This window comes from Choristoneura fumiferana, chromosome 4 (assembly GCF_025370935.1).
Source record: "Choristoneura fumiferana chromosome 4, NRCan_CFum_1, whole genome shotgun sequence".
Lineage (NCBI taxonomy): Eukaryota > Metazoa > Arthropoda > Insecta > Lepidoptera > Tortricidae > Choristoneura > Choristoneura fumiferana.
Window position 1 is genome coordinate 5,674,559 of NC_133475.1, and position 21,740 is coordinate 5,696,298.

General features: G+C 42.2%; 2 protein-coding genes across 2 annotated transcripts in view; one reads left to right on the plus strand and one right to left on the minus strand.

Moving 5' to 3' along the window:
* Nucleotides 1-21,740, plus strand: part of Tusp (WD40 superfamily protein Tusp) — a 79,700-nt gene that overhangs the window by 40,776 nt on the left and 17,184 nt on the right. The window contains 8 exon segments of the mRNA XM_074086665.1: nt 3,750-3,923; nt 5,688-5,808; nt 6,329-6,469; nt 8,174-8,274; nt 10,846-11,070; nt 11,690-11,924; nt 13,334-13,498; nt 14,259-14,374. Of these exon segments, the coding sequence (XP_073942766.1) occupies nt 3,750-3,923; nt 5,688-5,808; nt 6,329-6,469; nt 8,174-8,274; nt 10,846-11,070; nt 11,690-11,924; nt 13,334-13,498; nt 14,259-14,374 (1,278 nt within the window).
* LOC141427330 (uncharacterized) lies at nt 17,622-21,355 on the minus strand. Its single transcript, XM_074086663.1, has 2 exons — nt 21,206-21,355; nt 17,622-19,711 (listed from the first exon to the last, which is right to left on the minus strand). Exons 1-2 carry the CDS (start codon nt 21,338-21,340, stop codon nt 17,885-17,887), a joined length of 1,962 nt encoding a protein of 653 aa, XP_073942764.1. The 5' UTR covers nt 21,341-21,355; the 3' UTR covers nt 17,622-17,884.

The window sequence follows — 21,740 nt, forward strand, 5'->3', positions numbered from 1 at the left end:
CCTTACACGGCTATAGCCTTTCATGTTTAATACAAGCTTTTTTTGCCGACTGTACTTTTTGTTGATTTCTGCGGAGACGATCCTGGCCGGACTACCAGGATGTCACTACCAGATTATTGTATTGTCACGCAATTTACATAAGCATACAATTAAATTTCAAGTCAATCCAACTACTGTAAGTTGGTCGAATTTAACTTGCAAGATTTGATTACAGACAGGCAGACAGACAGACAACAGGGCAGGTGAAACTAAATAAAAGCTTGTGAAAATAAAAGAAATGGAAGTGAAAATTGATCCGTATAACCTGTCAATTTTCAGCGATGGTCTCACAGACCCTAAAACTGCCAAAATAAACGTGCTTACTGCGTCAGTTGCCTTCACAGCTCCTCCACGTGTGACAGCTCGTGCCCGCGGGTCCTTTCCCGCAGGCGAATCAAAGTGTCGCTCCAATTTGCTAAAAGGCCTCACTGTGATAACGGCCGCGGAACGCTACGTGACACCTCTGAACACAATCACTTTAGAAGTAATATGTGGTTCACCCTCGCCCGTCGCTGTCGCGCCCTAAATGTACTCGCTCTACTTGATTTAACTATTTGTCGGTCTATTCTTTAGTTGACACAATTTTACAAAAACGAAAACTCCAATTATTGATATCTAAAATTGTTTTAAATCAAGATATTGGTAAAGTGCAGTTAATTTTGTTCACAGAGAAAAAGTAAAATTTTAGGTTAGGTATAATTTCTTATACATGGGCAGTAAACCTTGTTTTTTCCCCGTACGTAACCATCTTACATGACCAGCACTGGAAACTGGAAGGGGCCTAATATTTTCTACTGCAAAGAGATTTCAGTAATGTCATTGGTCACTTTAGCACTACTTTTGTCGGCACGAATATGAACTCTATCTCTATGGTCAGCCTGGATTTGCAATTATGTCAATTCTCATGTCCGACAAAGTCTCATGGATGATAATAAAGAGATATAGTGATGTACATTTATGCTCAAGCATATTACTTTAACTTTAAGATATCTGTGTAACGCTACTAGCACCACAAATGCACCCGAGAGCCACATGGTGGTAGGATCCTCTCATTAGACGGGTACACCTGTTGCCATGAGCAAGACACAGACCGGGGCCCGAGGGCCCCATGGTTCCTCCGCCTTCCCCAAAGAACCCCCCTTACCTCCATAGAAATGCAATGTTCTTTTCATCTATATCTCAATATTACTACGAGTATTTCTACTCGTTACTCAGTTGTTACACTTTACAAACACTCACCAAGTTAGGGGGGAACTTAACCATCTGCTTCGCACAAACCATATACATACCAAGTTAGGGGATACTTAACCATCTGCCTCGCACGAACCAACACTTGATTCCCACAATTATAAACCATTTATCCTCTCATTACAACCGTTCGTGTCTCACACTCAATCCTCACCCGTCCAATTCTATCTCTAGACTGCCGCGTCACACCTTAGTGTTCCCAGTTATTAAAGTTGCGTTCAGAAATCGTTTAAGGAACTCACCAATAATTCTTAATCGCAATTATTCGCGACAACTTTAGGTTCCGAAAAATTACGCACAATGACGAGTGGAGCGGGAAGGAGTCTTAGGACTGTTAGGTATGGTCAAGGACTTTAATATTCATGAGCCACCATGGAACCATTTCACAGTAAACGTCATATTGACATCGCATTAATTAACAATGAATATCGTAATGACTTTTCTTTTGAAAAGGTTCCATGGTGGCTCATGAATTAAAGTCCTTGACCGTACAACTATGCGACCACAACAACACTAGTAGTGCTGGTTATAACCATAACATAACATTCACATTAACGTTAGACCGAACACGTGTTGGACGAAGCTCATGTTGGACCAAGCACGTGTTGGACAAAATGAGCGTTGAAATACAATTTATCCGAAAATCATATTGGATCTATAGCTAACAAATCCATCAATGTAAGGTTTATGCAACTGCTTCATATACCTACAGCGCTCTTAAACTAAAAATTCACAACTTTAAAGTTCCACACACGGCATAATTGTGAAATAAAGAAATAAATAAATATCACGGGATAATCCACACCAATTGACCTAGTCCCAAAGTAAGCTTAGCAAAGCTTGTGTTATGGGTACTAAGCAACGGATAAATATAATTATATAGATAGATACATACTTAAATACATATTAAACACCCAAGACCCGAGAACAAACATTCGTATTTTTCATACAAATATCTGCCCCGACACGGGAATCACGGGAAATAGATACATATTGTGATAAACATGTACAAGTCCTAGTGGCTTCACTTGTGCAATTGTAACTCGTAACATGGAATGGCCCCCAGGATTGCTTTCAAAACTTTAATTACGTGCCAAGTCGAAGTGGTAGAGTTATCACGGTTGGGGAACTGTTTTACGAGTTTAGAAGGCCCGCAGGGAGCCGTGCGTGTGTCCACCTCAAACGCTACTCGCCACGGACGAGACGAATGTTTCCAAAACACCTATGTTATAAAGCACCTAAGTATGTGGTTCTAAAATAAGATATTCGCTGGAATTAGGTTTCCTTAATACTTAGAGCAAATATTTCAGGCTCGCGGCCGTGCCGAGGATACTCGGAATAATTAATGAAAATCTATTGAATATTAATGTATTTGATCTACAAATATTTATTCAGTATGGCCAGACTGATGCAAAGGAGAACGATTGAGCAACTGGAACGTCAATTAGCCACACCTGATTGAGCTTTGGCGTTAATGTGGTTACAGATATTGATTTCACTAGTTAACTGGGCCTAATGTTTAATTGACTTATTTTCGTACGACGGGTTTACTTACATGCTTTAAGACCTACGACAGGATAGGTACCTCTACCGCCCGGTCAAATGGCAGGCAGCGGAAGTCTGTTAGTCGTTGGAAAAAATGAACACTATTTTGTTACAAGCGGCAATTACTTAGTTAGTGGTGTCCTTTAATCCTTTAAAAATTAAGATCATTACTTTGTACTGGACATTTTTCACGGACCCAAAATAAATTTTGACTGAAATGATTTCATTTTTCCAAGGTCATAGAGACATTGTTAATTTTCGATTCCCATTCGTGACCGATTTAACTCTGTATAAAAGCACATTTTCACGCACGTAGGTATATAACAAGTCAATTTGCCTAACGCCACCTGAAGCCTCATTCGATTGGGATATATTTGGAGAACGCCGACGTTGTGCATGATCGTTCATCCAGTAGGTAAAGCTAGCTATACCTAATATTGCGTTGCGGCAGTGAGTTAAGGGATTTGCAATAATTTGTATTAGGAATATAAATTTCGTTCAATAGCTGCCACAGAAATAGGTTAAGCTCTTCGTACCGGGTGGAGATGAGTACGTTTTGTGAAACCTTTTCAACTTGTTGCATATTTGGAGGTTTGGTTTGGTTATGTAGGGCTTATCCATTGGCACCATAGGTTACCTTTCAGTCTGTTGTTAATGTCATTCGCTGCAATGTTTTGTTGCAGTTAAACCGTGTTAAGCCACTACTGGAACGTAACCTGATTTGTGTTTAGCTATAATTTGGCTAATAATATCTAATTTTATACATTTAAAAACTGTCTATAGATGCCTCGTGCGGAACAGTGCAAATGCTTTGGCACTTGTGCCAGCTTAGGGATAAGAACATCATGTACCTACTTAAAACTGGAGCTTTCGATTATATCTAAAGAAAGATATTTATTACCTATGTTTATTTTTAGGACGGGTTCGTGCTGGTAGGTTCGGTGGCGGGGCAGCGCTACTGGTCGTCGATGCTGTCGCTGGACGCGCGCATCACGTGCGGCTGCTGGACGCCGGACGACGGGCAGGTGTACCTCGGCACGGCGTCCGCGCAGCTCGTCGTCATGGACGTGCACGGCGCCATGGTCTCGCAGGTGCGCCCGATCTGTTATCTGGCCCCTTTAGCACAAACGGCAGAGGTTCTTTCTTTAATTGTCTGATGAGAAGCTTAACAATGAGGGCTATCGCGTATGAATTCGCCGCTAAGAGGCGCTAGTGTAGCGTGAGGTCTCCGAAATGCCAAATCTCATAGTTTTTGGGTGAGCTATGCGGGTTTATTTATAATTAGAATAATTTTGTGAATATTTTGCAATATCTGAAACTAATTATGGCAAATTTGTGTTCCGGGGCAATGAATGTCTATTTTGATACAGTTTTGTATTTCGAAAAACTTTTGTCCTCCCTTTTTGTGTATTAAATATGATTTTAATCTAAACTTTGTTTTCACGCCCGACTTTGAAAGCTATACTTAAAAACCTCACGCAAGAGTGCGCCATCTAGTGAGACAAAAAACGATAGCCCTCATTATGTCGATTTGTGGTATTTGTATTTTTTTGGTACAAGGGCTTGACTGCATCACGTGCGGTTGCCGGACGACGGGCTGGCAGGCGTACCTCGGCACGGCGTTACGAAGCTTTGCTAGCAACGTTAAGGACCATCTGATTTTTTAGTGGAGGGAATATAGTATTTCTTGAAAACAAATTTGTATTCGGCCAAAGTTTAGTTTCAACAACCATTTAGCCGTGAAACCGCCGATACCTAAACTAATATCGGATAAGGCTATAAAATGAAATGGCATTGGAAATTTTATAATGGCTAACTACGCAATTTTCTCGTTATTTGGCGATATTCCACATTTTCAATAAAATGCTGTTCAGTTTGCAAGTCATCAACTAAAAAGCTGTTTGCTGTACGTAGGTATTCTAGACACTATACAAGGCAGATAAACACGCAGTACGTGTCCGAGAGCGCAGTATCTGAGGGAATAGATTAGTGATGGTCTTTTGCTTGAGTACATACTGACCATCACTTCAAGATTTTTTGTGCTATTTTACTACTTCCTAAGTACCTGGTAATTTTCTGTAATTAAAACGTTTTCTTTGAAGACATAACCAGAAGAGGAACACATAGGAAAGTTTTGGCTTCATAGATACCACCATAGTGAGTAGCAGGAACTATAACCCTCCTTCTTCGCAGTCGGGTAAAAAACGATTTAGAGATGTTTCCTTCATTAAGTTTCCTAATGCCTGGGGAAATAAATCTTCAGAAAACAAAAAGTGAGGACAATTAAACTTACTTAAACAAGTTTGCTAATGTCATTCGGAACTCGAAACAAAAAGAAAAGATCGATTTTCTTTTTTTTCTCTTTTCTCTTCTCTCTCTGCATAACATATGTCTGGAGAAAGATCTCTATATTGTAGCCTCTCCAAACAAGAAATATGAATCTTTTGGAAAACGAAGAAAACCGACGAGCCCCGATCGACATTAACGTCCTATAGCCGCGTATCCACTAGAGGCTGCCTCGCTCCGAGGCCGCGCAAGTGGAGACGCTGCCAAAGGCACGGCTCAGACTGAGGCTCCTTTGAGCACGGCCAAAAGACCGACAAAATATGGCTCTGCTCGCGGTGCTCGGCCTGAGGCTGCTCTGGATACGCGGCTTAAGCCCTATTTCACGAAGCTACAAGTTACAACTTACAAGCGGTAGTCTTTGTTTAACAGTATGCGTTGAAAAGAGATTACCGTTTGTAAATTGTAACATGTAGCTTCGTGAAATGGGGCCCTGGTTGTACTGTACCTACGTTTGTACTTAATTTGTATGAAAATTTCCACCATTTGGAAACGTACCTTTGTCGTGCCAGGTCCAATTGGTTGCCGAAGGAGGAATAACATCGATGGCGTGGTCCTGCGAGAAATTCAAAATGGAGGAGGGCGAGGAGGGGGGAGAGACCAACGGCGGACACATGCTGGCGGTGGCGTTAGGTGAGGACAGAAGAGTAAAAGAAAGTATTGAAATTAAATGTTTAATAGAAGCTTTTTTTGCTGACCGAATTTCAATTACTAAAAATACAAACATTGGAACATAGAACCTGCTCCTTTTTTGAAGTCGATTAAAAATGGGTCAACTTCGTCTTCAAGATTCGACCTGAACTAACAAATATGGCTTGTTTGATAAATGCAACTTTAAAATTGCGTTACAGTTGAAATGTCCAGGTCTAAGATTTATTTAGTCCGGACAAGCCGCATATGCGGGACGACATCTATTCGGTCCAGGCAAGTCGTTCATTCCACGTCATTTACAACATCAACTTTCAATCTTCCTAAGGCTGTTACCTACTACGATAAAAACATTACGCCCTATTTTTGCATGTGCGGCGCCCTCTTGACTCCGGTGCAACAAGCGACCGCCAGGGTTGACCAATGTCTGCCCCCAAAGTCGGTTGTGCCAAATTTAAATATCTAGCACTAAGACCCACAACTTTATGGCTTGTGTCTTCGCCAGGAAACGGCGAGATAGTACTGCTGCGCGGGCACGACGACGTGAGTCCGGCGCGCATGCGCACCGGCATGCGCGGGCCCACGCTCGCCATGGAGTGGGCCAACTCGCGCGAACTGCTCGCCGTCGCGGGGACGCTACTGCCCGGTGAGCGAGACAGTGCTGCTACCCATAGAGTGTGTTTCACGTATCTTTTCACGTCCTAATGATTATGATACTTAACGATGCAGTGACGGAGATACGATACGCTAAAATGATAAAAATTTTGGACTCGATCTTAAGGCAGTTTCAGACTAGCGTCTTTTCTGCGCGAGTATTCCTGTGTGTACAATGCTCGAAGAAAGCAAAATTACCCCAGAAAGCGCGTACACGCGCTTCCAAAAACGTGCTTATAAGCACAAATAACGCTATTGCTTAGCCGCTCTTAGTACTTAGATAGATGTAGCAGGCCGCGGTCCGTTTGATCATCTGTGTGCTCCGGGACTAAGCCGATCGTAGGCAGATAGGACTAAGAACTGCGCCCACTATTACAAATTGATACGCTTATGTAGGCTTATATTGGCTCTTTGACTTGGAAGACTTCCAATAGTTGGTATTGACAAGCCCTAATAATAATCGGCTGTGCCTTCCTCAAGGCCAGTATCTGCCCTGTACTACGAAGTGCAAAATTCGAACTTCGTATCTTGCCGTCCCGCTGACGCTTATATTATTTAACACGAAAGTGAGAGGGACGGTACGATATGAACTTCGATTTTCGTAGTAGCCCCTCTGGACGCCAGCAGGCGGCTCGTTCTTCGCTGCCCGCCCCGTTGCTCGCTGGCCTCCAGTCCGTGGGCTAAAAAATCAGCAAAGAAGTAGGTAAAAACAATAACGAGGCGGAGTATAGGTACGAGTAGGCATGTAGGCACTCGATATATGTTTACACTTTACTACCTTGTTTGTCGCTGTCATTTCATGTTAAACTTTTGTATAAAATTGTCTGAGAGCATACAGGGACAGGGAACTGGGATTGTCCTTATTTCAACAAACCGGTCGGTAAAGTCGTCCGTTGAGGATTGGTAGCAAGTCTTTTGTGATGACTTTGGGAATATAGTGTAGTACATTTCCATAGTTTTCCACATATCTATAAACCGTATACCAACTGCAAATATATTTAAACAGGATTTTACAAAGCATCTTGATGACTTTTATTGCTACGTTATAGCACGCAGTGCTATTTGAAAGCTTCCACCGTCAACATCGTAGACGCGCTTGCCGTTTTTCACTCCGCGGCCTATAACAACATTTACGAGCACTATCTTACTTTATGGTACGGTTTTATGCGGCTGTAGCTAAACCAACTATGTCTCGGGCTGCGTGCTTTATGTAACTTTGCTTTTAGAATTTAACCGTGTATGGGATATGAGTCAACAAGGAATTACAAAAAAAAGGCTGTATACATAATACCGGACGGATTACATGGCATGATAGTCCAAGTCACGTTTAAGACCCTTTAATTTGGGCCATAACGCAATTTCATGAATTCATTCGAAACTATATTCGAGCGGATCCTAATTGAAAATGGCTGAAGAATCACTAGGACTATCGCGGTCATTACTTATTAATTTTGTGATTTAAATTCGAGTTTTGTTCCGCGTACCTTGATCCTCTTCTTAAAAATCAAATTCATCCATTAAAAAAAAACTACCTGGCGACTATGTATTATGTAATCTGTGCTTTGGAGTAGATAACTAGATTTACCTACTACTACTTTTGAGTAGACTAGACGGCAAGGGTCAAAAGTAGTAGATAGTGGCGTAATTACTACTCCTACTTTTGACTCTGATTTTAACAAGGAAATAACATTCACAGAAGCGGACGAGGCGACAGACGCGCCGCCATACAAGAACGTGGTGAAGTTTTACTCCGACAATGGCGCTCTTATCTACACGGTGCCCATTCCTTATACGCAGGTACCATCCGAATTTGTTGTTTTTAAAGTGCTCGGTTGTTTTATGCGATAAACACTGCGTTAAACGCAATGCGTTTGACGCCCATCTAATCTAACCAGTCACAATCCTCGCAATCTAATCACCAAACATGCGTTTGCCGCTGCGCTCACCGCGTATCACAATGTTTGGTAATTAAATTATATATCTGATGCAAATTGATGTGCGTCAAACGCATTGCGTTAAACGCAGCGTTTATCGCATAAAACAACCGCGCGCTTAAACATACCATCTAGTTTGAACATGAAACTACCGTGAGACTCACTCTTAGTGTAATAAACGTTTAAAATCGAGTTTAGCTCGATATGTTTCAGGCTAATTCGTAGCCCTTCCCAGAGCACACGCCACGGCCAATGACGGTGAAAACGTGGGTAGTTGGGTACCAGTTTTTGTTTCGTCGAGTAGTCGCGCGAGCAGAGCGGTGGCGTGCAGTGCGCGTTTTCCAGCAGTCGCTGTGGCGTATGCTCCGGGAGGAAGGGTTACGAATTGGCCCGAAACATGTCGAGCTAAACTCATTTAAGACGTGAATTAATAATAAATAAGTAAATATAAATATCACGGGACAATTCACACCAATTGACCTAATCCCAAAGTAAGCTTAGCAAAGCTTGTGTTATGGGTACTAAGCAACGGATAAATTAATTATGTAGATAGATACATACTTAAATACATATTAAACACCCATGACCCGAATTATCCGAGTTTATTTCACTATAACATCTAGTTATTACCTAAGTTACATGCACTTGCTGACGTTGCTGAGTTTCGCCTGAATTCCGTTGTTAAAGTAATGGCATTCAAATCTACACGCCAACGTAGGTGCGCCTCATATTAGTAAACGTAATTGAGTTCCACCGTACGTTAGTCGTACGCTAAGTTTCATCAGACACGATAAAGTATAGTGAATAGTGTAGAGCAAGAACCGCGTACGGCATTACAAATTATTTATAGTACAAGCTTTGCTCAGTTTGGGACTAGGTCCATTGGTGTCAAGTGTCCCATAAAAAAAAATAGCAGCCTAAAGTATAAAATATACCTAAACTTGGAAGATTCCGTACACAATAAGAAATCTTTAGAAAAATATTATCATGACTGATAATCAGTCAAAATATCTTTATTCAATTTAGGCTATAACGAGCACTTATGAATGTGAAAAAAAATCTACCACCGGTATTACTTGTTTTTTTTTGTAATGGCTACGGAACCCTATCTTGGGCGTGTCCGACACGCTCTTTGCTGTTTTTTTTTGTATTTCTTGAATGTAGAATTTTTTAGACTATATGGTAACCACGAAGTTTTATTCATGATTTTTTTCAATTTTGTCAATTTAAGGGTTTATCGAAAACAATGATGGCTTACTGAGACAAAGTTGTACTGCAGGACGTGCTTACGGTGGTTTGCACGTCATCGTACGGTGGCCATCATTTTAACACGTCGGCTGCAAGTTACCTAATGCTCTAAACTTTTCAGTATTTAATGGAACAATGTAGGGTAGAGTAGGAAAGCTCTAAAACTCGATTTAACGCGTTCCTCGTTAAGTATTCTATAGGAGCCATTCGACTTTAGGGCCATATCACACTAGCGATTTGTGGGCGCATTGAAATCGAGGGCGAGCGCGTAACGATTTCCCCACGAGCGCGCAACGATATTGCTGCGAGCGCGCAGTGAGTTAGCTGCGTATGCTTAGCGCCGAAGACACCCTAATTATTATTCTACGATATGGCGTTTTTGGTGATATACGCAGCTAACTCGCTTTGACCACGCCCGCAAATCGCTAGTGTGATAAGGCCCTTACGTCGGATGTTGCTCCAGATTCGCGTAAAGTTAGGTGATGTTCCTGATAGCCAAGTTTGTACCGTAAAATACATCGGGATTATGATTTTGGAATAATGTCCAAAGTTTTCGCTTTGTTTGTTGATACAAAATACTTGTTTGTTAATTTATTACTGAATTATTTATTTAATCATAATCAGCCGTTACTTTGAGTACGACGATCTACGGCTAAAAGTGCTTAATATAATAAAGAAGGCATGGTGTCCTAGGGCGTCGCCAGCCGATGACCAAGAGTGGGGCTAGTAGAAGTATAGAGGATGGGAAAAGTATTTACAGTCGAGAGCTTATGAAGCTACAGTTAAACTTCGACTCGTGAATGTCAACATTGTCAAAAATTAAAGGTTACTTTTTTCGATTCTTTACTGCCAACCTCCCTGACGATGCCCTTATTTAATGGTATCTTCCAACCCCAAACTAAATATAAAGCAAACACGCAAGCAAGCAAGTTTTGTGAACGGCAATATGAAGTCGTTAAAACTACGTTAATGCATAATTATTTCCATGCCTTCCAAAGAATCCAGAATCACTCTTGCTCAGGTTGCTTACGCCCTATGCGGTCAGCCGCGCGGTTTTAGCGTGCCGGCCCTCTTCAAAGTATCACTCGAGGAAAAGTGAACGCGGTCAAACCGCACGGTTAGCCGCGTAGAGCGTACGCAGCCTCAGGGGCTCTCTGATGTGGTGTGGTGTTGGGGTGTTGGTCAGGCGCGCGTGACGGCGCTGACGTGGGGCCACGCGGCGCGGCGGCTGTTCGTGGGCGTGGGCGGCGCGGTCTGCACGGCGCGCGTGTGGCGCGTGGTGGCGCCGCTGCAGCTGCTGGCGCGCGTGCGGGCGGCGCAGGCGCTCACGGACCCGCGCGCCGCCGCCCGCCTGCCGCTGCCCCCGCGCCTGCAGCCCGCGCTCGCCAACCTGTTCACGCACACCATCCGGGTGAGTCCTGCACTAGTGCGGCGCAGCGCTCACGGACCCGCTCGTGTGTGGCGGCGTGAATACTGACACATGAAAAGGACGGGTGTTTCTTCACGCCATTTATCAAGATGTAACCTTGTGTAGTAACCAAACACCGCGCTTACAAATTACAATTCGTGATACCTACTACATACTTCATGTGGTGAATTGGTGATTATAATTAAAGCCATATGTATTTGAATCTCAACAGCTCAGCACACGCAGGAAAACCAATTGTAGCCGCGCTATCCCATCGATCTCGATATCCTCACAAAACAAGATGTCGCTTACGTACTTTGATAAGTACTTTGAAGACAATTACACAAGTGAACAATGATATGCACGCATCAGCTATAGCCTGCCTGTGCATTATAAATACTAATAATACTTACTACACAACAGTTTACTGTTTTATAGTTCTGCTTCGACTTCTTAATCGGTTGATATTTGAAAGCCTAAGGGCCCCCACTAAATCACGCGTGCACGACGCGGGCGCTGGTGCTGTTTCACGTCATCTAATAGGGCAGCTCAGCCACCTAACGCAGCGCTGCTCTATTAGGTGACACTCTAATGCTAATCAGCTGACCTCCCCCCCTCGCAGTGCAACGTGCCCGAGTCGCACGAACTGCGGCGCTTCGTGTCTCTGCCGCCGGGCGGCGGGGGCGTGGGGGGCGCGGGGGGCGCGCGGCTGCACTGCACGATGCTGCGGCACGACGACGAGGAGGCTGGCTATACACTGTACCTGGAGCACCTGGGCGGGCTCGTGCCGCTGCTCAAGGGCCGCCGCACCAGCAAGATACGACCGGAGTTCGTCATCTTCGACCCGCAGGGAGAAGGTCAGTTACAAGCCAGTTACGCTAACGGCCTAAGCCTGAGCCACTAACGGCTTGCGGCCTCTGTAGCGGGAAGTCTACCTTGAGTTAAAAAAACTTTTTAACAATAAAATTAAACCGCCGAAAAAACTGAATAGCAGAAAATAATATTAAAGTTCCGTGGTCAACTAGGAACCCTTATGGTTTCGCCATGTCTGTTCGTCTACTCAGACGTCTGTCCGCGACTAAGCTCAGAGATCGTTAGTACCTACTAGAAAGCTGTAATTTGGCATGAATATACATATCAGTCACGCCGACAGTGGTAAAATAAAATAAAAAAAAACCCGAATAATATTTAGGCAGAAAATGACTTACGCATAAATTAGTTACGCAGAAAGTTAGTTACAATGTTTTTTATTGCTTAAGCTTACTAACCTAATACAATCTACTGGAAATTATTAACTAGTGGGTGGTATTATTTTTATAATGCGAGGACATGACTGTGACAAAGTCGACGAAGCCCCGATTCGCGGGGCTTCTATTTTTAATCTGAGGGACATAAGGTAACTAACAAACCTATCCGGGTTAAAAGGTGGGTTGATTATATTTGTTTTTTAAAGCGGGGGGCTCGGCCCTCCTTGCCCGCTTTTACTAATGCCCGTTCCTCTTTTACTGGTGGCTGTTCGATCTGTTACACAATAACTTATTTTTCCAGCATAATTATATTGTTTTACTATTTTCCGTTTTTATACTTACCATTACTTACACTAATCATGAAATAGTACTTAATTTATTTTTGGACATAGATTTAGACAGGATTTCGGACTATCAAAATTCTGCTAAATTACATATATGCTAAACAATATATTATGCATATTATTCGGCCATGTTAATATTATGTTAATATAATATTCGGGTAACCAATCATTCGGCTTATAAATAATTATGCCGAAATAAATTTCGGTAAGTTTAAAATTCGATGTAAAAAAAATATGCGAAACCTGTTATGCGTAATAAGTTTCTGACATTCAAAAATATGCGAAATAGATGTCGGGTGACATTATGGATATCTTGAAAATCTGCGCAGGGCTCTAAAAGTCAAAATCGTAGGGTATTGGAGTTTCTGTTTAACAAGTTTGTAGACAATAGTTACTACCTTGTGTTTTTTTCTCCCGTTGTGTCACAACATATATTTTTTTTAGCGGTATAGAAGTACGCTTCTTATCATAAAAATATTGGCAAACGTGTTTGTGCGCCAAAATGTTCTCAATTCTTCTGTATAATACTATTTGTAACTTTCTGATCTATAGGAGATACTTTCATGATGTTTTTTATCGTCGCTAATATGATTGTGGAAAAATACCAAAAATGTTCACGCTCAAGTCAGCCCGTTCGGTTGGATCAAAAATAGACATCACACATTTGTATTGCAGAGAGCGTGATCCGCAGCGCGTCGCTGCGTGAAAGCAGTAGCAGCAGCAGCGGCGCCGGCAGCTCGTCCGGAAGCGGCACTGGCAGCGGCAGCGGCAGTGCGGGCAGTGGCGGCCGCGCCTCCCCGCTGCGGCATTCTGACTCCTCCGATACAGAGCGCGAGGAAGGTACGGTCTAGCCACTATTGGGAACTTGGGACGCGATACGTAGCGGCAGCAGCAGAGGGGCTGGCAGCTCATCCGGCAGCGGCACCAGCAGCAACGGCAGCTGCAGTGTGTACAGGGGTGGCCACGCCTCCCCACTGCGCCACTCTGACTAGTCTGACTTGTCGAATGAGAAAAAATTGGATATGAGAATCTCGGAAAATCTCCTCTTCGTGCCCTTGATAAACCTACGCTAAACATGTATCTTTAGCAGAGGTGCAGAGCAGTGCAAGGGTGCCTTCAATCCTGATTCAATCCAACAATTCTGACCCCGGTTTCGGTTCGGATTCCGATCCAACGAACCACATTTAGCATCCCTGTACCTGAATGAGCCGTAACAATATTCCGTAACATCCCTGCTGCTTAAGGCCGCGCTGCAATCAGAGATGTGCGAGGATGTAATCCGAGGAATGTGTTTTTCAATAACCAATAGAAACGCTTCATTTACCTAGCCTCGCTCCGCTCAGCTGTTTCATCATCCCAGAATGATAGGGCTTGGGCCATAGTTCCCACGCGGGTCCAGTGCGGTTTGGGAACTTCACACACACCATTGAATTGCTTCGCAGGTTTGTGCAGGTTTCCTCACGATGTTTCCCTTACCGTAAAGCTCGCAGGTAAATGAAGCGTTTCTATTGGTTCATGAGAAACACATTCGTACTCATCCTCGCACATCTCTGGTAGAAATGCAGCCTAAGAGCAATGTGTTTCAAGTAGCAATGTGCAGGGTGCGGCGGGTCCCCGCGGCTGCCGCGCCGGCGGCGCGCGCGCGGCCGGCGCAAGCAGCGCGCCGAGCGGGACGACGCGCCCGACGACCTCGCTTACATCGACTCGCTGCCAGAGGTAACAAAAACACATACTTACACTGTACTACTACAGTTTACCCGCGGGTTCGCACGCGTTAACTATTCGCAAAATTTATAGCGGTATTCATTAACGTTGTACTAAAAGAGTTGTCCAAAATGTCATGACTCTAAACCCAGCGGTTGAATATATCCAGTGGGAAGTCTCTATTTGTTTTGTTCGAATAGACGGAGACGGCATCACATTTAACCATCAGTTAACACTAATCAATGGATGGTGAAACAGCCCCTAAATAAATAGTTGGCTTATAAATGAGTCAGTAAGCCGAACAAATATTAACAGAAATTCGTTTCGCCGATTAATCACTACCACTCACTACACATTTTGACCGTTTGCTCAAAAAACTTTTCGCTTTCTATGTGTTTATTTTATAGTGAAATCAAAACAAACCAACTCGCTTCACTCGCTCGGCTCGTGCGTTGTTGGGCGCAATTCTACCTAACACACCTCCTCGCTCGTCGTCGCACCTAACTACATTTTGATGCCATGTGATAACTGCTTATCGTGTTTCGGCGAAAAGTTGTTCGGTTAACTGAAACAACTACGAAACAAACAATCGACTAAACATAAATCTGCATATCGTTATTCTTTCTACTGACTACTATCGGTGAAACGAATAATAGGTGTAACAATATTATACCAAAAACGTTGCTCCGCCAAAAGAAAAATCTGCCAATAGTTGTCTGCGAAACAAAAATCTGCGTAAACTCGGCGAAACGACAGGTCGCCAGGATTAGCATCTTTAGGACTTCGTGCCTCAGTCGGCATTATAATTATTGTGTGTCCGTCCGTAAATAATGATAATTAATAGGTAGGTCAGTCCTAGATACTAATATTATAAACGCGAAAGTTTGTAAGTGTCTATTTGTTTGTTTCTTACCTCTTCACGTCTAAAACGCTGAACCGATTTGTATGAAATTCGGTATACAGATAGTTTTGAGCCCCGAGGAAGGACATATGAATTGAATAGTTTTATTCCGGCAAATTGCATAGTTCCCGCGGTATAGTGGTAAACGAATTCTACACGGACAGAGCCGCGGGAAACAGCTAGTCAAAAATAAAAGAAGGTGAACACAACTAGTATTTTTACTGGGACTATACCAATACGTAGTTAAAAATTGTTTAGTTTTTGAGCAATAGCAAAATATGTGCTTGTAGTTATCGAGGAAGAAACTCGCCGTCCTATACCTACTTGGTTTGGATAGGTATATAACTAAATGTAAACAAAACAACGTCAATTGTCGTCTTAAATATTGAAATTCCCCCATTAAACAATGTTAAAAATCTTATTGATATCACTAGGTAGTTAGTAGTCTTAAATAATATTATTTTTTATATTTATTTGGACTTATAGGTACACCATTCATTACGAGGACGGTGACGATTATTGACGACATCGTAAGATAGAGGCTTCGCACGTGTAAACTATTCGATCTGGTAGTTACAATTGAAATTCCGGGATTTTGCAAAATTCCCCCCCCCCCCCAAATTTACTTCGTGATCTTCATTAAAGTTGTGTTAAGAACAACTGTACAAATTTTCATGACTCTAATCCCAGCGGTTGAAATTTCAAGATTTTTGGTAGACATGTGTTATTCCATTCATACACCAAATTTCAAGACTCTAAGCCCAGCAGTTGTTATTTCAAGATTTTATCCCTATCCCGTGGGAATATCGGAATAAAAAGTAGCCTATGTGTTATTCCAGATGTCCGTTATCTATGTTCCAAATTTCATCCAAATCCGTCCAGCCGTTTTAGCGTGAAGGAGTATCAACACACACACACACACACACACACACACACACACAATTTCGCATTTATAAGTAGGATTTTTAACATTAAGTAATACTGAAAGCGTAAGTACTCCTTTAATTTTATTTTATAAATGTATATTCCAAACGTATAACACGACCAAGCGTTTGCATACCGCACTTAACAAGAACTGTTAAAAAAATTTAAATTCAACAAATAGGAAACGTAAATTCGTAAGACGCTTATCGGCGACAAAGAATGAAAGCTGCTAAGGCTAAAATTAACGTCCCCTATTTGTTGTTTTTTTTTTACCTGTTCTTGTTAAGTGCGAGGTGCAAACTTAACTTGGTCGTGATATACAACTACTGTACACACTTACCGTATTGACTAAGAAAATTATGAAGGTATAGTCAACGTCACAAATAAGTGATCACTTTTGTACCTTGTCACTATAACGTCATGTTTGAAAAGCCATACGAAATTGTGTAATGACTGAAAACGACAAGGTACAGAAATGATCACTTATTTATGACGTTGACTGTACTTAGGTAAATAGTAATCTACCTCTAGGCAGAAGTTGATGTATTAGATTGTAGGTACCTATGGTTCGTTTATCTCCTAACCTAGCGTTTCTATTTATCTACACGTTATCTAGGTATAGTGATTTAATTACAATCAATAGTAGATTGATAACCAAGGGTGGAAAGTGACCCATTTCAGCCGAGATATTTCTGGCGCTCGAACGAAGTGAGAGCGCCAATAGTTCGAGGGGAAATGGGTAATTTAACCCGAGTTAGACACTACTTTTCATTTCGACTGTGAGAATAGCAAAATACTACAAAAAATGAGAATAATAATAATAATAATAAAAAAAATAATTTTCTTATATCCAACGGTACCTTTTTGACCACTTGCCACGGCAGACTATAATAAAAACCGGCCAAGAACGTGTCGGACACGCCCAGAATATGGTTCCGTAGCCATTACGAAAAAAAATATATTTGTCTGAGGATTTCGTATTTTATACGGAATATTCCAAGTTTAGGTCTATTTTATACCTTAGGCTGCTATTTACTCTTAAACTACTAATAATTCTCAAGCGAACTTAGCCGTTATAGTTTTCCTTGTAAGTTTGATATACTACTTACAACCATCCTGAGTTTTTTCAAAATTTTCCACCCACCGGTTTTGATTTTAGAGGGGGGGGGCACGTAACTCAATTATCTTCGACACCGAGGCTAACCGAAAAATAAAAAAAAAAAACTTTATACCCTAGACACGAAAACGCAATTTTCCACCCGGCTATCTACCCATGAAAATTAAACTTTCCGAACAGGAGCGATAAAAAAAATGTAGTAGTAAATTTAATTAAATAAGTGATTGATAATATTACTACGAACTAGTTAAGTTAGGTAATTAATGCGAAGTCTGCAATAAAAACTGGGAAAGCTTGGTTTTAGAAATAATTTAACATAATTGTGCACATTTTTTATTCATGAAAAGAATAAAATATAAAACAGTCTGGTAAATTAATATATGTAATTATAATCAAAATAAATAGTCTAATAAAATGTCATAAAAATGAGTCAGATAAATAGTAAAGAATTCATTAACATAATAATAAATACGGAAATTATTGAATACAAAATGTACATCTTCATGTCGTATGTCTAAAGTTTCATAGATAAAATGTAGCTTTTTTTTGCGTGTTGTATCTGAACAGCTCAGATATAGACTTACAACACCAACGTTTCGTAAACGTCGATAAGACCGTTGGCGAAAGCCAGGACCGTGGGCGCGGGGCACAGCAGGCTGTTGACAAACTTGCGCGGGTTGCGGCCCACCATAGCGTGGCGCAGCTTGTACACCAGCGGCGCAGAGAACGCCCGCGGCAGCGCCGGCGGCTCCAGCGGCGCGCCGCACAGCGCGTTCAGGTCGATCAGCTGACTCAGGCAGTGCTGAAATTGCACCAGAGGATAAATCAAATCCTCATTGTAAATCCTGCCGATTTCTTCCTCAGAAATCTTGAAGTAGTCCTTCATCAAGGCCGCCGCGATTTCGCAGTCGTCTTCGGTGACTTCATCCTGCATCGTCGAGGGGCTCAGGATCGGTTTGCGGAAGAGGGCACTCTTCGGAGGGTTTTTCTTGTTCTTGTCCGTTCTTTGTACGAGCATGCTGAGCGCGACGTAGCCGAGCAGTACGGCGGCGGCATCGGCCGCGGCGTGGAGGCCGGCGGCCTGGAGCGCGGCGGGGCGGGCGGCGCGCCGCGTCCAATACGCCAGCGCGGCCAGCACCAGGCGCGCGCCGCGCGGCACCCAGCCCAGCGCGCGCGGCGACCTCTGCAGCGTCTCCTGCAGGAAGTGATCCAGCAGCCCCAGCTGCCGCACCGTGCTCCAACCGTTCTCGAACACGCAGACGTTCGCTTCATAATTTGGCTTCCGGATAGAATGTTCATTGTCCGTTATGTCCATTGTCTCGCGACCCGATTGCGTTTCGCTCACGAAAACGAACCCGTCGTTCTGAAAGTCGGTCAGTAAATCGAATGCATATTTTGCTATATCGAGTGATATGTACATGGCGTCGTCTTTACATTCTTGGGGTTTTACGAGTGCGGAGCCGTGGAATTGTTTGGTGCGGTACAGGTTGATGTAATCGATGGAGACATGCTTGGCGGCGACGCCGGCGGGGAACCAGTTGCCGGTGCCGGCGGCGCTGGGCGCGCCGTGCAGCTGCAGCCACGCGGCGCCCACGCCGCCGGCCTCCCGCCGCCCCACCATCAGCCTCACTTTAGACAATACTGCTGAAAAATTATTATAGTCGTCCTTGGTTGTGCAACTTTCGATCGTTTTCCAAGCCTGCTGTTGGGTGTGCTGTGCGAGCCATTGTATTATGCGAGTATTACGTTTGTAATGGTTGTTTACCGGTGCCCTTATATGTTGAAAGAATTTCGTGAATTGTCCAGCGGGAAAGAGCTCTGAGTCTGTTAATACTATGAATATGGCCAATTGATCCGGAGTTAAATGATGCCTGTGGAGGAATTTTTGTAGCAAGAAATAACGACACTCGATGGTATTTCGCTCATCGTTAAATTTCAGCTCAGGACTCGGGATGTACATACACCCTGAGAAGCAGAATTCTATGTCGTCGCTTATTATGGGGCAGTCTAGTTTCTGACCCAGCGCGATGACGTCCCGCTTGCTCTCGTACTCGCATACGACGTACTTAAACTCCATTTCATCCAATACTTCCATATAGATGTTCCTCATAAAAATGGGGTTGGCGTGGCTTTCTTTGTCTCTTGTTTCTTCTTTATTTTTTTGGCAGCCGTCAAACAAGAAGAAGCATTGAATACCAGCTTTCTTGAACATGGCCAGGTATTTTCTTAAATAGTTTGCGTACTGGTGGCTCTCGCAGCCCAGTCTATGAGTGAGACCGCTCTGCTGGTAGGACCGGGAGAAGAAGTTAGTGCCCGCCACCACGATGACGGAGTCGTGGAGCACCAGGTGGTCGAGCGCAGTGTCGCTCACGAACTTGCTAAACTGTTCGATTTTCATCTTGAGGATCTGCAAAAGGGATTTTTTGTAAATAAGTAGGTACAGCCAGTAAAGAAAGAAAGAAAGCCAGTAAAAAAAGGTATCCCCTGTAACAGCGGTATCCATACTTACCACCATTACAGGGGGGTACCCTTTCTCTGCAGCTGACTGTACAATAACAAACATGTTGTAAACATTTTAACGTTAATCCAGAATATTTGAGCAAATCGTTGGGTTAGTATGGCTGAACATCATTGTAAAGGTTTATCATCGGAATTTTTGATTAAAAATGTAAGTAGTCATGTCTTTGACGCGGTGTAGGTACTTTGAATATAGGAAAAAAGTCATGTACGTAACCATAATTAAAAAAAAAACCTAAAAATCATTTTAACCACCTGCTGAAATATTTTGGATTAGGTACTTTAAAAACATCTTGTTCATACCTACTCATCATAAAATATCATTATCTACCTATTCGAGCTTAAATACAATTATCAATTACAAATACAACAAATACTATAGGTAGCCATAGGTAGGGCAGATTGGCGCTCTTAAAAATAACCGTTTTTGCAACCGTTTCTACTTAGTACATTCTACGATCATTGCAATAATTGGAAAACATAAGAAAAAAGTAGGTAGATATTCGATAGCGAAAGTACATTAGTTTCAGATCTTTGAATAGCATTACCAGTAAACTAATACCTACTACTTTTTAAAACCACTGTTATAGCTGACCTACTATGGATATTACTTATTTACTTAATTATTGCGTTGAGAAAAAAAATACATGAAAATATTTAGATAAGCCGAACAAGTATTTCCATATATTATTATATTATATAATTATGTTAATTAAGAATCGCTTAACTTAAATAAAAAAAAAACACCTTTGAAATGGCATTTCTCAAATACCCGATAGGTAGTACCCATTAAAACGTTCCAGTGTTTAAGGGGCGTACTAGACGGCTAATTTAAACATTCCTCAATTTTATGAATTACGCTATTTCATTGACCGTTTAAGATTAGTAATTAAAGATTATGCAATGATTTAACAGAAGTTTGAGCAACTTATTGCACATTTTTTTTCATTATTTCGTCTAGGACTTCGTAAAAAGTTCAATATCTCAAAAACGGGTAAACCGATTTTGATGAAACATGTCTAAGAACCATCGCTAGAAAACCTGATTTAAAATAAAAAAACCGCATTCAAATCGGTCCACCCGTTTAAGAGCTACGATGCCACAGACAGACACACAGACACACATAGCGGTTAAACTTATAACACCCATATTTTTGCATCGGGGGTTAAAACCGAGTAAAACACCGATAAAAGAAAACAGAAGACGAAATGACTGCAGCGGAATGCATCGAAGTTTGCATAAAAACTATTATTACGTGATAGAGGGCAAGAGGTAGGTAGTTTTATTATATTATGCCATAAAAATATAGCACGAAGTACCTAATTGTAGGTCTAGAACCCGCCTAAGGGATAAAATAACTACTTTAAAAAATAATTAAATTTACCTTGCTCCAGTCAAGCCCCTTTTGCACCGGTCGTGGCCACAGGATGACTGGTTTTAAATTTCGTCCCTGCGTTTTCGTAATTAAAAACAAACTACCCTCAAAATGTATCAAATAATTTCTAATAAAGCTGGCCATGCACGTAACGATTTACTGGAGAGGATCTGGGCAAGTGTGCATTCCTTTTCTCACATTTTTGCAGTCGACTGTAACTACCTAGATATTGCGACCGCACGTAGATGCGGATTAAATTCGTGTCGCTTGTTTTGACTATGATCCCCAAACCTCAGTATTGGGCTTCACAGCTACTGATACATTTTACCACACGGTGTCATTCAAAATATTTGATTTCGATTATACTTACACAAGTCGAAAAACTACCCGAGGTTCGCAATTTTTCCGTAAACCTAAACAAAACCAAAGTTATTAAAATCTTACCTAGGTAGGTATATAGGGTTTTTCAGTTAAATATCCGAACAAATCAAAATCCAGAGGATTTTGGGACAAAGTCGGGACGTAATACTTTTAGTCTCCAACG

Excerpts from the sequence above, each read along its gene's own strand:
- LOC141427330 (XM_074086663.1), bottom strand. The coding sequence starts at position 21,340 with ATGGCCAGCTTTATTAGAAATTATTTGATACATTTTGAGGGTAGTTTG. Across the intron at positions 19,712-21,205 it reads AGGGGCTTGACTGGAGCAAG|ATCCTCAAGATGAAAATCGA; the intron begins GTAAATTTAATT and ends TCCCTTTTGCAG.